Here is a 17,109-nt window from a genome sequence, read left to right on the forward strand (position 1 = left end):
GGCCTCATCTTTTCTCCAGGCGAAGGGTGCCACACGTCTGCTCCGATGACGATCACGGGCCTATGGAATAGCTTCGGCTTCTCCTGCATCAGGAGACTTGTTGATACTGCCCATATTGGTGTTGATCTTTTGGCACAGGTTTTGGATGAGCGCTGCGTTGCACTTTTGGACCACGTTGTTGTCCAAGATGCATTGTGTGCACAGGGAGAGCTCAGTCTCTGCCACCTGCTTGATCTCAGCGTAGTTTGTGGCCTTTGTGATCACAGCCACAACCATCTCCAACTGTGGGTGCTGCTTGCGCTGCTCCGTGAGGACGGTCCGCATGGCCTTGCGGTTTGTGTCGAACGTGATGACCGCAAGCGGCTGCGCAATGCGCATGCCCAGTTCTTGGCCGATGGGGATCAGCATCTTGATGAAGTTGTCCAGGCAGTCCTTCTGCGCGAAGCGGCTCACGTTGAGCACAATCCACTGTGTCATGGACATCGCCTTGTAGAGGCCCTGCCCTCGGAGTTCCCACGTACCGTCGCGCGGCTTGCACATGGTGTTGTCCCCAAAAATCTTTGACGGCGGGTCGAGCACTCTGCCCTTAACCTCAGTGGGTTCGGTGTTGATCTTGATGCCGAACTCTCGCAGGTACTTGTCCGTACTACTGACCAAATCGTGCTCAGACTGACGAATCTCCTGGAAGCGCTTGGCTGGCGGCTTGGCCGTGCGCTTGATCATTTCGGCGGTCTGACTCTCGCTGAGCTTCTTCTGACAGTGCTGGCCTTCGGCCAGCTCGCACACCTCCAGAGGAATGTAGACCGGATGTGTCGGGCTGCCACTCTGCACGCAAGGGAAGTGTGGGTACGACAAGCGCCGGTAGCGGCTCTGCAAGTAGTCGGCAATGAAGATCTGACTGCCATCTGATTCAAAATGGATGTCCTTCGCAGCTTCCCTCGTGATCTTGACCACTTTGTACTTGCGCGGGTACGGAAGGTGCGTCACTTTGACGCGGAGTCCCTTGAGCTCTGTATTCAGCCGCACGTACTGGTTCTCGCGCAATGACTGGAAGTCCGCGGGCGTCAACACACACCGGCTGTCGCTGAAGAACCTGCACATGAAGTCGACCAGTGGAAGAGACTCGTAGAAGGCTGTTGCTGACATGTCAGCGTTAAGCATGGGCTTCCATTGGGCGGGTTGAACACTCGTGTAGTAGCCAAACCACACTTCCCGGCCTCCTCCGAGGTCATTGTGCTCATTGGGTCCCGGCGGTCTGAAGAACGAGCGTCCAACTGGCGCCAGCTTGATCGAGGGGCCGCGCCTCAAGACGATGTCGATGGCCTGGAGGACTCCCTGGGGCACAGTTTGTACGCTCTTCTGGTAGACGCCATGCAGGGCGTCCAGGTTCACGGTGGCCGCGTACTGGATCTTGATGATAAACTTCTGGTTTCTCTGGTCTTCCTCCAGGTCGACTGTGAATGTCCGCTCGTGGAAGTTGAGCTGGTGGCGCGTGTACAGGTTCTTGCGGCCATTGAAAGCCGGAATGCAGTTGGCCAGGTCTAGGCGGTACTTCTTTGCTAGGAGCTCGATGACTATCCTGTTGATTTTCGTGCTGAGGCATCGGTACTTTTTCTGCTCAGGAACCTTGGTCTCATTGGCAGTCTCCGAGAAGATGTCGAAGTCGTAGTGGTAGACGCTGCCGGTCGGTATCTCAATGCTGAAGTGGTTGGCAAGAAGTTGTATGATCCGGCCCAGCTGGCCGTGAGCGGGCCGCTGCGGGAAGTGAGAGGGCAGGGTTCGCTCGAGCTCCTGCGCCATGATTGGTGGTAATTAGAGCAGGCCATGAAGAAGTAAGTATGCACGCACTGTTTCGTGTGTTGAGCGTCACATAAGTTTGGCCGAATGGTCTTCGATCTACACTACAGTGCAGGACTGGTTCCGGTGAGTCTTAATAGAAAACGCCTCCTGCATCCCATGCATTGTAGCGAGCCCATTAAAGGGCGGCGCTTGAACATGAATATCCTCCAGTGAGAATGTTTTAAATGTTTTGTGCAAGCGAAGTTATCTGCAGTGAAAATTTAAATTTCAGCGTCTTCGAGCCTTTCTATCTCCTTTCATCACACTTTTCATGCTCACAGGTTGGCGTTCTTCAGCCAGCCCTACCCACTCGGCCCCACCGCCGGCTGCCGACGCGTTCGGGAATTTCCCTAGGTGGGGGGGGGGGGGGCTTCCTGAACCGCCGAAGCGACGCTTATTACTGGTAGCGGCCATAGCAGCTGCCATACTTTTGAATCTAACCGACAGACACGTCTGAACAAAAATACGCCAGAGCGTGAGGCGGAGAAATGCGTGGGCGTGAAAAAGTCGCTGGAAAGAGTTCGCCAACCTTCGCTCGGGATTGTGGGTTCTGTGCTCAAAGTAGAAATATTTGGTTCAGGTGTTTATGACGACAGAACGTAGTGATTGAGCGAGCTTATGTACACGGTTGGTCAAAAGTTCCTGGGCCAGAAGGCTTGCTTTTTACATCGGTATACTGTGGCATTTAAGATGCGAATAAAGCTATCAAGGCTCGCAGAGTATAGAACGATGACTCTTCCGCCCTCTACGGATATTTTGAGTCTTTGGTGGTGTCATTTCTGCCTGATTACACAGCTCAAAAGGACACCCTTTGGCCTGGGAACTTTTGACCGACCCTGTACTTTCGCCAGAATATATTTCAGAGCCTTGTGCTATCTTGAGCGCATATGAGAGGGACGATCGGGACGATTGCAAAATCAAGGAACCGCACTGCGTAGTCGGGGTGTTCATCTATAGCGAGACAGTAATTACTTGTTCTTTCTCTGCCTTAAATTATTTATTCAGGGAACCAAGGCCATGATGGCACCACAACTGTAGAAGCATTTCTTGCAACGTTTCTGAACCACTCAAAGGGAAAATGTGGGCAATTCTGAATATGTTTAGACGTGGTATTCTGCTCCCATTCGCATCACATTTCTTAAGAGTCCCTTCTCTGTGCCTCAAAAACCGTTGTTCAGAATCCTGAGTAGAAGCCCTTTAAAACAGCAGAAACAAAGAACGCCGAAACCAAAATTGGGTTTCTCCCAAAGTATGACAGAAGCTTGTCGTCATGCATACTGTCACAGCAACTCTCGGCGCGTTGACTGACTAAACTGGAGACTGTAAGTGACAGACCACTATGCGAAATGACCAAAAACAAAGGTCTTATTTTTTTCTTCTTGACCAAACTCCAAGCAAATATCGAGAGGCATGCAGCTGGTGACGTCACACGTCCAAGGTCGCCCGCAGAAATCGTCCTGATTGGGGCGACAAAATTGGGAAAATTTAAATATTCGTTACTAAACAAACTGGCACCCGGCGGCGAAACTCGGCACAAGGAACTACCGTGGAAATTTCGGCACTCGTGGAGGTCGAAAAGACGCCACAGCCACTCATTAACAGTGAAAGATGAACAACATATATGAATCTTTCTGTGAAATGAGAATGTGCAGACGCGTAATTTAGAAGAACCAACAGCTACAGCCCAAGGAAACATCAGTTTGCCAGAGTGGATGGTTGGGCTCGACGGTGCAACATTTCGCTTGGAGTAAAAGCGCATTTAATGCGTGAATAAAAAAGACAGTACACTCACCGCGGTGGCTCAGTGCTTAGGGTGCTCAGCTGCTGACCCGGTGTTCGCAGGTTCGAACCCGACCGCGGCGGCTGCGTTTAGATGGAGGCGAAACGCTAAGGCGCCCTGTGCTGTTGATGGCAGTGCACGTTAAAGATCTTCAGGTGGTAGAAATTATTCCGCAGCCGTCCACTACAGCACTACTTCCTTTTTTCTTTCACTCCGCCTATATGTGACACATACTGTGCCATTTCCTTCCCCCCCCCCAAAAAAAATTAATGGGGATTAGCCCAATAATAATAATAATAATTGGTTTTTGGGGAAAGGAAATGAAGCAGCATCTGTCTCATATATCCTTGCATACCTGAACCGCGCCATAAAGGAAGGGATAAAGGAGGGAGTGAAAGAAGAAAGTTGCCATAGTGGAGGGCTCCGGAATAATTTCGACCACCTGAGGATCTTTAATGTGCACTGACATCGCACAGCACACGGGCGCCTTAGCGTTTTGACTCCATGAAAACGCAGCTGCCGCGGTCGGGTTCGAACCCAGGAACTACAGATCAGTAGCCGAGCGCGCTAACCACTGAGCCACCGTGGCAGGTTGGATTAGTCCAGCTAATCCAGGATATACAAAGCGAAAGCATGATTGAGCTCTCCACTAACCCACGGAGGTTGTGCAGCGAGCCAGTTGTGCGCCTTTCCTTTGGTGAAAATGCCTGGTCTTTGCAAAGTTGTCAAGTCCAATGAACTCAATGAATGCCTTCGGCTAACTTGTTTTGTTTGGTTTTTGAGGAAAGGAAATGGCACAGTAACTGTATCTTGGTGGACAGCCGAACCCGCTGTGAAGGAAAGGATAACAGGGAGAGAAAGAAGAGAAAACAAAAGGCTTTTGAGGAGCTGCTGTGGTGCGCAGGGATGGAACACTGTGGCTCAGTGCTACTAGTGGCCCATGGGAAGTAGTGAGTAGGGAGCGAGAGAGAAATGCGCTGTGTGGTCACTGCTCCTCGTGCATGCCCAGCACGGCTTTGCAGGAATAACGCGAAACTGCTCAACCTGCGGACAGTAAAGCTTTCGCTTTAAAAATATTTCACACGCTGGCAACACAACACTCCGCCGCCGGTGCATAGGTACTGTTCCCAAAAGCTAAACCCGATGACGCACCAATTGCTTGAGCCACCCTTTATCCAGGCGAGGACTGAGGCCCTGAACCTCACAGAAGAAACTGTGAAAATTGAAAATTGGTTTTCGGAGAAAGGAAATGGCGCTGTATCTTCCTCACATATCGGCGGGCACATGAAGTGCACCATAAAAGAAGAGAAAAAGGGGGGAGTGAAAGAGGAAAGGAAGAAAGAGGTGCTGTAGTGGAGGGCTCCAGAATAATTTGGACCACCTGGGGATCTTTAATGTACACTGACATCGCACAGCACACGGGTGCCTTAGCGCTTCACCTCCATCGAAACGCAGCCGCCGCGGTCGGGTTCGAACCACTCATTTAAATGCGGTCGTTACGTCACAAACTTCGATTTCAAATTTCACCCACTCGCCTTGCCCTCTTCAATGTTGTCCAACGAACCCGTAGCGGTTTCGAAACGCTGTTCTTGATCTTAACTTTGTCAGCGGCTAAATCTTATGTCTCGCTTCCAGCGCCCTATGGGCACCAAGCGGGAACCCAGGGGGCAGCACTCTCGGCGAACAGGCAGCGCCGCCGGTGGCCGCCGGAGCAAATCCGTTGGGAGAGTCGCGGCCGCCTGAGTCGGGCGAGCGCCTAGTTTGGGGTGGCCGTCGGAATGTTTTCAGGATTGCTGCAGCAAGGTCGTGGCGATTTAGGCTAGTTGGAGTGACACAGCGACGGATAAACAGTGCGAGAACATGAATACACCAGACAGAGAGACAAGGACGAGCCCTGGTTTTATGCTGGGCGTTTATTTCCAAGTAGCAAAGCACGAGAAACAGAGCAGACGACACAAGGAGAAGGGTGCCCAAGAATAAGGTGAAAAACAACAAAACCAAGGGGAGGGGATAAGAAAACACGATGAAAAAAGTAGAAAAATACAGAATAAGATTTGTGGCAGCCCCCACGTGTGGTACAACGCGACACAAAGCCAGCCACGGGCACGTCGACGAAGCGGTACGGCCCGAGGGTGAGAGGTGGGGACGCACTTAGGCAAAAGCTCACAGAGCGGAAAGAAAAAGAACGTTGTGAAGGAAGTGGCGGTGGAGAAGGAAGGAAAGGATGCGGAAGAAGAAGAAAATTAATGAACGGAGGGCGAGGTGAGAGAGGAAATGCAAATAAATACCAGAAGCTGACGAAAGGACTGAAAATTCGCGTACGCCAGCAGGCTAGGTTAATAGAAAGCCTCATCTCTCTGTCTGTGAGAATAATTGAGGTAACTGATGTAGTAGACAAACATAATTATTTTCAAAGGTTTCAATTGTCTCTCCGGTGGGGCGCATTTCTCTTGTCCTGATGACAGAACAGTCTTTAAAGGACAGCATGTAGCGGCGGTCTCCGCAGCGAACATCAACAAGACGCCCTTTGATCATTCCCTCCACATCGCACTGGTATGCGCACAGCAGGTCGCTGATCCAGCGTACTAGGCAGACCCTTTACTTACGAATGTTTCGATTGGAACATACGAGTTTGAATTTTTTTTTACTTGCCCTCAATACACACCTGACTGAAAAATTTTTGTTTTCGCGTCTGTATGGTCACAGGGGAAATCATCTCAACTATAAAATTTATTATCGTCTTCTTAAAGACAGTTATTTTTGGAAAATGGACACATTTTAGCCTGTGTCCACGCCAAGTGTTTGTGGGGCAATTCCCCGAAAAAAAAACAAATTACAAAATTACAATCATCAAAAGAGAACAAAAGTACTGGCAGACTTGCTTTACAATTAGAAGGCAGCACTGTAACAAGACAGGAGGAGGAGAGCGAAGGACGGGTAGAAAAAAATTGAGAAGAGGGAGGGGGAGGTCGTCAAACCACTCGAGAAGAGAAACAGCGGTGGAGCTGGAAGAAAAGGGTGTATGTGCGGAGAAAAAAAAAGGAGCAAGGAGTGTAAAGACGCACAAAAAAAACTAATGCAAATAGACCTATTCTATGCAAGAAAGAGAAATAAAAAATAACGCATTGAAATACAATTCTAAGCAAGAGAGACATCGGAAAACAACACATTGAAATACGAGAAACTGATCAACACCTTAAACCGGCCAACTTTCCAGGTTTGCAGAAGAAGCGGCATTTCTCGGTAGACGGAACAATGACGTAGTCTTGTGCAGTAATTTCAAAGGGTTATGTTGTTTATTTTATTTGTTCAGATATGACATTGAAGATTGGTGGCTGAAAGCGGCGCCGGCTACTTCTTTTCACATATTGGAAGAAATCACTTGGATTGGCGACCTAAACGTCAAGCAAACACAATATACACACTATGAATTTGGTGAGGCAGTTTCCGTACTTCACGCTCACTGCAGCGAACGCCAATGTGCCAGTTAATTACTTTTTCTACATGGTGCTGGTGCTTACGCATGCTAAAGCGGACACAGTGACCCGTTTGGAAAATATAGACCAAACCACAGGTTAATTGAGCATTATGGAATAACTATCTACGTCGGCGCGTGCCACCAGACGCGTTCTGTGGTTCCTAGTGCAGGCACTTTCCTTCTATCGGGTAGGCTAGATAGGAACAGAAAATACGAGGGCAACATTGCGGAATGGCTCGATTATTTTCAGATGGTGAGAAAAATTACGAATGCAGGGGTTTGTAGAGTGCCTTGTTTTTCTCTTTTGGGAACAGCGTCATGCAGCGAATACTGACATGATTGCCGGCTTACTGCCCGTTGGAACGAGAGCCATCCACTGTTCCTGTCGTTTTCCTTCGTAGAACTTGTTTGCGGACGTGAAAAACATTGTCCCTGGCGAGTTCAAGTATGTGCTATTGCAGACTCCTGCGCAGTAATTCGTCTGTGACCACAGAATGTCACCAAAACAACGAGCGAAGAATAGGATGCGCTCCCGGGCAGTTTTGCCGCATCTGAGCAGCGCGGACCGGCGCACGTCTCCCACTCGGTCTGCCCTTTCTGCCGCGAAGGGAGCGCGCATCGCGCCGGAGTTACTCCTGCACGGTGCCTATACGTCATGTACTACCACGATGCTTGCTACTCACAGCACTTTTCAGTACTAAAACTAAGCTCTGCATAGTCGACTGCAACTCCAGAAAGAAGCGACGGATGCCCTGCAAAGGACGCCATGCAGCCAACGGTGTCGGCCGGTTTTCCGAACGTCGCTGTCAATCTGATTACACGTTGGTTCATCTCCTTTCATCTGCCACTCCCTGAGATGTCACACAGGTCCAAGAGGATTGACTAACCATGACGTCATGGGAACCAGTCGACGCCATTGGTTGGAGGGCATCTTTCGAGAAGTACATGCCGCTTGTTTCTTGCATTGTATTATACCGGAGTTCGGTTCTCGTACCGTCCGTTTAAGACGATGTTTTGGAGAGGTGAGGTTTCCTCTTGCCTTGAAGCTAACAGTTGAACCTCTTTTTAACGAAGCGGTTTATAACGAAACAACTGATATAACGAAGAAATTATGATTGCACATGGAAGATTGTCCCACAGGAGCTATAACGAAGCTACAGCTATAACGAAGTAATCGCCGGAAACCTTCAACTTCGTTGTAAAGAGGTTCAACTGTATTTGGACCGCTGGCATGAGCTGCACAGCATGGTTTATAACGAAATAATGGATATAACGAAGGAATTACGATTCCCCTCGGATGCTCGATCAACACTGCATATAACGAAGTAACAGCCGGGAATGAACTTTTTACTTTGTTATAACGAGGTTAAACGAGCTACATGCCATGGCTCAAGATGAAGCCCTTTTCGGAAAACAGTACGCACCTTGATCTTGACATCGTCGCCTGAAGTGGCCTGGTCGCCAGCTTCGGGGGTTTGCTCTGTCAGCGCAACGGGCGGCGTGCACGGCAGCGACGGTGGTGGGGCAGCTGCTGCCGGCTGACTGCCACTCACGGCGGCTGCGGCGGATGCAGGCCGGGGGCTGCTGGCCGCTACGTTGGCGGCACCCGTGGCGGCGGCGGCCCCGTAGCTGGGGCGGGAGCCGCTGGGCTGAGCGCTGGGCGCCGCGGCAGGGGTCGGACCGTCGCTGACGGCGCGCGGCTGCGGGCTGGCCGCGGCGCACTGCTGCAGTGCTTGCGCTAGGGTCCCTAGAAATACTTGCTAGTCTGTCGTTCGTGCGGAGCTCTCTACGGAACAGGTTGGCCGCGCCTCGGATGAATGCGCAGGAGGCGCTGCACACATTCGGAACGTCGTGCCTGCAGGGGCGGTCGTGCCGTGGCTGCGGAAGCGATGCGCGCTGCTTCTTGGTCACGAGCCCATAATACTGGTGTTTTTTTTGCCAAATCCATGAACGCTGACTGGCGTGTGTGTTGGTGTGTGTGTTCATAAGGGCGTGTCATCGCGTCATGTCTAGACAACGTGACAAACGCCACATCTTGCCAGCTCAATGCTCCATGCATTCAGCATTTGTAGGCAAATGGTTTAACGCACCTGAGGGTCGGGTGCACGCTCAAACCGATACGAGAAGCTAGGAAAATGAACAGCCAGAGTGTTTCGCTTAAAGCCATGCCGAAGATCACCAGCATGCACCTGAATCACAATTCTTTTGAGAAAATGGGAGTTGCTCCAGCATTCCAGCTATTTGGTGATGATATGATTAGAGATCTTTTTATTTATCGCACCCAGTTAGGACGCTCTTATGACTTCATGGAAGGCACTGAATCTTTTGTAAAAAGAATGAATAAGCTTATTAGTATAATGACTGCTCGTGTGCCAAAAGCAGCGTTATACCCGCAGTCACCAAACTTTTTTTAAACGTGTTCCTTGAACACTTCACAAAGTGGGAAATTCATGCAAAGGCCACAATGCAAAATTTGATAATGCTGGCTTACTGTATCCGTCTGACCCCTTGAAGAACATTATTATCACCGTCTTCAAGACAACTTCACCATTTATTTTAGTCTGAATAAGTTGCGCTAGAAGAGCATTGTTGACTTCGCTGATATTTTAACACATGTACATTTTCAGCCTCTGGCTTGTGTGAAACATGGACGTGAAATTGTAAATGGCATAATCAATTTCTATATTCTGTTTCGCCTGCGCTTCTACATGAAGTAAATCAATGTTGAGAGGGCTGCCAAGAAAGAGCAGTCGAAGCTGTTAAAGATGAGAAGATGCCAGTATGTGGTGCAAACAAAAATGTGGGCAGCCTGAGTGCAAAGCGATGGAAATAAATGTGTTTAACAATGGTTTTATTTTGTGCTATACGTTATACTGATCCTTGGGTATCTTTTCCCTGACATTACGTGTGACCTACATAGCATGGGCTAATAATGCCATTTTACCAAGCACGGAATTCGAAGAACTACTTACAATGCATGCTTGTGTTCATTACTTCTGTAACTCGGTTGCCTAAGCACTATAAGGAATGCGTTCCTGCAGTTTGCCTAAAGCACATGATTTACAGGACTCAGGTTCTCATCTTACGTTTTAATTGTGTGTGCATCTAGAAGTTTCCAGTGTTCAGTCTTTCTAGCTTCAGAGTCCGTAGAAGTTGAGATCGGATCAATAGCATGAATGAAAATGCCGCTGTCAATATAGCGCTCTGTTGCGCGCGCACACGGTCATGTGGTGTAGAATCGTCGGTAATGTTCTTGATGCAAGGATATTTATATTTAAATTCCTCAGAAAACGGTATATGATACGGCATGGCAGCAGTATTGAGAAAGGAGAATAGGGTGTAAAAATAAGTGGGCTCCTTTCGCCTTCGACTCTGGAGTACACGCACAAAATTTGTTCGCAAGAAAAAAAAATAAATCGTTTGCGTCGCTACGCCGATGACTGAACTGCGCATTGAAAAACCGCGGCTAAGCTTAAATAAAAAAAATCAGTGCAATCGCATGCGTAAGTCACCTGAAAACGCGCAGGGAATTCGTTTCGCGGGGCGAAACGCGCGCGTCTACCGCAGACGCCGTTGCTGGCATGGCACACCGGTAGGGTGCCTAGAGTCACTGGAAAAACTTTTTCCAGTGACTCTCGATGCGCGCGCCCCCGCTCAGGGTGAAGTCACCCTTTGAACCACTCGACGCCGCCAAAACCGGTTTTCGCGCGCTCCCTCCGCCATTGCGTTTCCCGCGTCGACCTCGCCCCTCTGCTGTCGTGCGGGTGTCACTGCTGCGTGCCTGCGTTCGCGTGCCTTTCATCGCCGTACAATGACTGGATGTTGTGTTCCTCAGTGCTCCAACCATTAGAGATGGAGATGGTTGGAGGATGTTCCATTTTCCAAGAGACTCGAAAAGGAGGCTTCTGTGGCTGGTCCGGATCAAGCGTGACAAGTGGCAACCGACGAACTCCTCATGTGTCTGTAGTGTAAGTGCCGCATGTTGGTTCAGTGTTGTTTTTGTTGCTATTCACCACTGTTGCGTTTAGCCAGCTAAGTGTAGTACAACATTTGCATTGGTCAGATGTCATTTCCGCACTATTCGTTTTGCTCGGCGTAAAAAAAAAGCACGTTTCAGCGCCGAACCGGCCATTGCCTTCCACTTGCCTGTTTGCATCCGAAATTGCATGACGCAATGTTTTCGCTCGTGAATGCGTACCAAACGTGCTTTCGCCGCTTCTGTTCATTATAGAATAATTGCCTTTACGAGGCGCTTGTCAGCGAACCGCGGCCGACACGAATCAAGGCACAGAGCACGAGAACAAGCGAGGGCACATAGGCTGTGGCAATTACTGTGCATTTGGGTCGTCTAGGAACCAGTACGGACTAATTTACTTACAATTTTCGAGTTTTTGGCACGTATGCTGCGTTGGGTAGCGTGGGCTGACTGTTACCTCGATGCTTCGTCCAACGACGCCGCATTAGGTATGTAAATGAGGTTAACAGAATATGTTGTTATGTGCAAATTGAGGCGCTCATTAAAATAATTCGACTGATATGTTTGGACTACTTTGTTTTCTTGTGCGCTATGTTCATTGTTTTCATTCTCGAGCAGGAAATGTGGAGCTAATTCGAATAAAAAATTAATCTGCAGGCTCATTTCGAAGACAAGAGCTTCGAACAAAACCGTGCGGACGGATGGAAGAAGCTCAAGCCTAATGCTGTCCCAACGGTGTTCCCATTCAAAGGTCAGATACCTGCTAACCTTGGTGTTTGTTGCCATGTTGCTTATTGCCTCATCGTCTACATCTGAAAGCGTTGAGTGAGGAAGTGGTTGGTGTGCGTGCATGTTAAATTTTCTGGCGCGTCTTCTGTGGACCCTTTTCAAAACTTTGGAGGTCAGCTCCTTGGCACAGCAAAATTCCTTCTCCCTGACTGCCAAACCAGCTTTGGGGTAAAAAAAAGTGCAATGTTGCAGACATATATAGCCCAATGCCGCGTTCCTTTCCTTTACACGACACGCTGTCGGGATAAAGGACTAGCACCAGCTTTGCCTAGCCACTACTTTTGTTGAAGGGGGTGAAAAACAGCTGCACGTGACGTTTAGGATGGGCCGTCATGGTGAAGGGTCCTTTGGAATGCAGAAAAGCTTACTTTCGGAGTCTTTCAAAAGGACCACTATTTTAAATATGTAATGTGCTCTTTTCGCTTGTTTATCTTCTTCCAGAACTTCCTAAAGAGCGAAGGCCACCAAGGGACCGAAGTATGCATGTGCCTGCATTATTCAATGATGACGCTGCCGCACAAGGTTCTTCACCAGAAGTGAGAAACGTCCTTCCCTTAAACACGCAAGAGTATCCTCCAGCAGATTCATCGTCAGACGGAGTGATAAATGAGACATTGGTGGGTACAGAAAACAGCAATGCTAGTCAGCAACTTACTTCGGCCACCACAGATGTACGGCCTCAAGAAACTGCAGTGGTTCGTGCGACCCAACCCTTTGATTCTGAGGTAGCAGAGCTTAGGAAGAAGATAGCAGATCTCACAGCAGCCAATAATAAGCTGAAACAACACCATAAAGAGTCTAAGAACACTGTCAAAAAACTACAGAAGCAGAATCGCAAGCTGCAGAAAGAGGCAGCTAATTTCTCACGAAATACGAAGTTTTTAAATGAAGACCAAATTCGTGCCCTTTCTCGGAACAACAATCGTGGCAATTCATGGTCAGCGCAAACAGTAAAGCAAGGCCTAAAAATTAAATTTGCTTGTGGAACCACTGGGTATGAAACGCTCAGAAAGATTGGCTACCCTCTTCCATCAAGCAGAACGTTAGCAAGAAGAATTCAGAGCCTGAAGTTTCTGCCAGGTATCCTGCATGAAGTGATCGACGTAATGAAATCGAAAGCAGAGGGAATGGAGGACGTGAAAAAAGACTGTGTTCTCTTTCTAGATGAAATAGAGATAGCACCCGGATTTGAGCTCGACCGTGGAGAAGACGTGATTTTGGGAGGAACGACCTTGCCCTCGAAGCCTGAAGAGGCAGCCAACCATGCTCTGGTGTTTATGCTAGGTGGGGTAAACCAAAGATGGAAGCAAGTCATAGCCTATGAATTTACTGGTAGGCACGTGGAAGGCTCTGTACTCAAGACGTATGTCCTGGAAATAGTCCAGATATGCAGCCAGATTTCTCTAAGAGTACGGGTAGTCACCTGTGACATGGGTGCAGCAAATCGCGCTATGTGGAGAGAATTTAGCTTTTCGAGTCACCGCCATTCGACAACTTCGTGCTCAATACCCCACCCAACCTTAGACGGGAACTTTTTTTCATCTCTGACCCAGCACATGTCCTTAAGAACCTGAAAGGACAGCTTCTAAACTCAAAAGTTTTCACACTCAGTGATGATACAGTAAGCAAGAACGGACTGACTTCCTCGAAGGTGAAACTAGAGCATGTCTTGGACTATGACGCTGCCAATGAACTTAAGGTAGCACCAAATTTATCAGAAATCCACATTAGTGGTGGACACTTCACAAAGATGAAAGTTGGAGTCGCTGTCCAGCTTTTCCGCGAAGCCCCGCCAGCTATTAGGTTCCTAATAAAAGGAGTGATTGAGCCAGAGGCCGAAACAACATCGTGGTTTATGGACCTCGTTTCTAGGTGGTACGCCCTTATGTCATCGCTAAGCCGCAGGAACATGACTAAATATCATGCCGCCTTGGACACACTGCGTATGGCAATAGACACGATCAGAGAACTGAAAATGGGCACTGGATCTCAGTGGAAGCCATCGCAAGCAGGGGTACTAATTGCAACAACGGCGGTCCTTCGCCTTCAAGAAGTGCTTCTTGGCAGTGAAAGGTATGAATTCGTTCTGACGAGCAGACTGTTGCAAGACTGCCTAGAAAACCTTTTTTCTGTGGGGCGGCTCATGAAGCCAGTGCCCACTGCGTACGACTTCAAGTGTGCACTTCGACTCATCAGCATCATTCACTTTCTTCACACTCCCAGGTCGACAAATTACGAACTTGACGACCGTGACTACCTTGCCGATCTGCTTGCACACGCCAAGAAGGAAGGTACAGAAAACGAAGTCGACGAAATCAATGATTCGGAAATCCTGTTCATTAAAGAGCTCACGTCAACCGAGTGCCATATCCTGTTTTACCTTGGCGGTTTTATTTTGAAAGGAATCCTAAAATTCATAACCTGTGCGCAGTGCAAGGCTGCTCTCCTTGGCAACCTTGACGATGAGTATGCTTCCCTCACTGCACTCAAGGAATGCGTCAGGGATGGACAAAACCTCATATATCCCAGCAGAGATGTAATGAAAACACTGAAAAACTATGAAGAGCACTTTACCGCCGTCAATTCATGGTGTACCGACACATTTTTCACCATGAAGTCGCCACGTCGTTCTTTGATAGCATATCTTGAAGAGATAGACAAGCCCTCCGTGAAGACTTGCATGGCTCACAAAGAACGAATAAGAAAAATGCTGACTGCTGCGTATGCCAGAGTGAGGCTCCGAATTCATCTTCGCCAAATTCCGAGCCCTCATTCTAGTGGCCACGGAAGCAAAACTTGTGCTGGAGTCAGCCTTGCGTAACCAAGCCGGAATATGAAGTTCTGCGAAAGTTTAGCTTCGAAGCCAGAATTCTGCATCTCTCAACCTAATCAAAGTTAACAGCTCTAAGACTCAACTTATATGCTTTCACAGCCCAATGAAGAAGGTAGATTTTAACCATCAGCTGTTCTTGCACGGATCTGATTGTTCTCAACGTCAGTAAACTACAGTAAAGTACCTAGGAGTATACTTCGACTGTGCTCTTTCATGGAATGATCACTTATCCCACGTTTGTAAAAAGCTCACAACTGTCTCCTGTGTGCTTTACAACATTAGGTACTACATGCCGCTTACAATGCGCAAAGTTATTGTAAACGCTGTTGGTTATAGCGTACTGCGTTATGGCATAACAATTTATGGTCACTGTGCAGTTTGCTGGAAGTATAGGATCAACTCTCTCCTACGATCTTTGTTAAAAAATATTGGCTGTGACTTAGGCCTTAACTGGTTACCTCCAAGTGTTCGACGGGCAAAAACTAAATATAAACTAAAAAAGATGCTGCGATACACTAATTAGTGGGTTTACGACGTTGTACACATGCTTTATTTACCACCTGTCAAGTAAATCTTGATTTCATTGGTTGCTGTTGTATCTTTTGCACTGATCTGAGGTATTTTCACGCCATTGTGGTTTTCCTGTCTATTTTTATTTTGCCTCTGTACTAATTTGATATTCTGTAATTTTTAATGTGCGTTTATGCCTGTGTGTATGTTTGCGCTGTTCCGCTGCCTGTCGGGCTCTGCCACCCAAGCCCTATGAGGCTTTGGCAGGCCGGATTTTTTACTTTTTTTAAACATTTGGAGCAATAAAGAATTATTATTATTATGTATATATGCAATCACAACTGTTTTGTCAATTACAGTAATCTATTTTACACAGATGTCTTCTTTGAAAAAGCCAATAATTTTCACGTTCCCATTAACCGAAATATTTGTAACTTTATTGTGTTTTCATGACCACTCATTAAATAATTTCATGTTTGCTTGGGTAACAGTTTATGTGTTCATACAGGTACACCCAGACGAACAGGTGAGTGCTTATATTTTATTACCGTTGCTGATAATCTTTGTTTCTTCAAAACGTGATAAACCAAGACGCTGTGTCATTGACCGCGTCTGCTCAGTTTTCTTAACATCCATTGCACTCACTTGTATTGGGACATTTATAGCTAAAAACTTAAAAAAGAACGCCAAACAAGCTTGGATAGAAATCACCCGTTGCGTTTCAGCAATTCTATTAAACTTGGTAGTTTGAAATTAACTACAAAAGAAGTGAGCAGAATTAAATACTTTCAACTGAGGGAGGTGTGTTATAAATAAATTTTCAAACTCCCCCTTCACGCAGTGGTTTGCGGAATTTTTCAAGAGTTTTGTTCGCCCGGAGATTAAACATGCGTAGGAAGGACAGCACCAATGGGTCTTCCAGTACCCGCGGTGGTATGCAGAATATGCCTTGACATAACCGTCATCGAGATTTAACTCATCTTAAAAGCGGCTCAAAACTTTTTATTGGATGCTCCTCTGCTTAGTAATGGTTCCCTTCATCATAATCTATCGCAAAAATCAGTAAATAAATGTTTTCAGGATTTTTTTCCCTCTGCTTCTCTGGGAGGATGGTCGCTTGACGCGGTAAGCTAGCTGACGACGCAAATTTATGTTGGGGTTGAGTGCTGTTTCGACACACCAACGGGCGCAGTGCATAAGAGATAGGCTTTGAACTATAGCGATAGATTCTAGAGAATCTTCACTGACATAATTGGCGCATATCTTGCATACCCACTTTCCTTGTTACCGTCGACACCATGTTGTTGGCTGCTTGTCCCGTTTTTAACCAGAAGGCTCTCCAACAAAATTTAGTATTCTATTCTCATGTAAAACAAAAGTGCACAACAAGACTCCTTATTTTTCTTATTTTGAGCGCCCGCGGCAAGTGAGAAGCGAGCAGCCCTTCCCCTACGATAACGAAACCTGCATGCCGCGGGAACGAGAATGGCGGCCGCCGTAGCAGACGACGCAGATGTCCTCGCCCTGAGCGGGGGCGCGCGCATCGAGGCACCCTACACACCGGTACACACCGGTTGCTCGCAGCGCCACCGCGGCGGTCATTCATCAGCAGCCCCTGCCGCAGCCGGCGGACGGCAGACTAGCAAGTATTTCTAGGGACCCTACTTGCGCGAACGAAATCCGCGACGGACCGGCGGGCGACGGAGCAGGAGCGGTAGCTTGGTTGCCTCCGCTGGCCGAAGGCACCGCTGCGAGCCGAAAATGCCCATTTAACGTCGGCTTGATATATCTGCTCCGTTTGCGATCATAGGGATCGTTACGACACGCATATATACACCGCCGAAAGCAGAAGACTGGACAGCCGTCGCCGGCGCTCCGTTGGTAGAGCACCGGACGCGAAATTC

The 17,109-nt window shown here is 48.1% G+C and overlaps 1 protein-coding gene across 1 annotated transcript; it reads right to left on the minus strand.

The window, feature by feature from the left end:
• Positions 1–60: 60 nt before the first annotated feature.
• LOC144115289 (protein argonaute-1-like) lies at positions 61–8,651 on the minus strand. Its single transcript, XM_077649613.1, has 2 exons — positions 8,522–8,651; positions 61–1,791 (listed from the first exon to the last, which is right to left on the minus strand). The coding sequence occupies exon 2, from the start codon at positions 1,159–1,161 to the stop codon at positions 61–63; it is 1,101 nt and encodes a 366-aa protein (XP_077505739.1). The 5' UTR covers positions 1,162–1,791; positions 8,522–8,651.
• Positions 8,652–17,109: the final 8,458 nt, after the last annotated feature.

Source organism: Amblyomma americanum, chromosome 1 (genome assembly GCF_052857255.1).
Source record: "Amblyomma americanum isolate KBUSLIRL-KWMA chromosome 1, ASM5285725v1, whole genome shotgun sequence".
Classification (NCBI taxonomy): Eukaryota; Metazoa; Arthropoda; class Arachnida; order Ixodida; family Ixodidae; genus Amblyomma; species Amblyomma americanum.

Coding starts and splice junctions, on each gene's coding strand:
- LOC144115289 (XM_077649613.1), bottom strand. CDS start 1,161: ATGCTTAACGCTGACATGTCAGCAACAGCCTTCTACGAGTCTCTTCCA.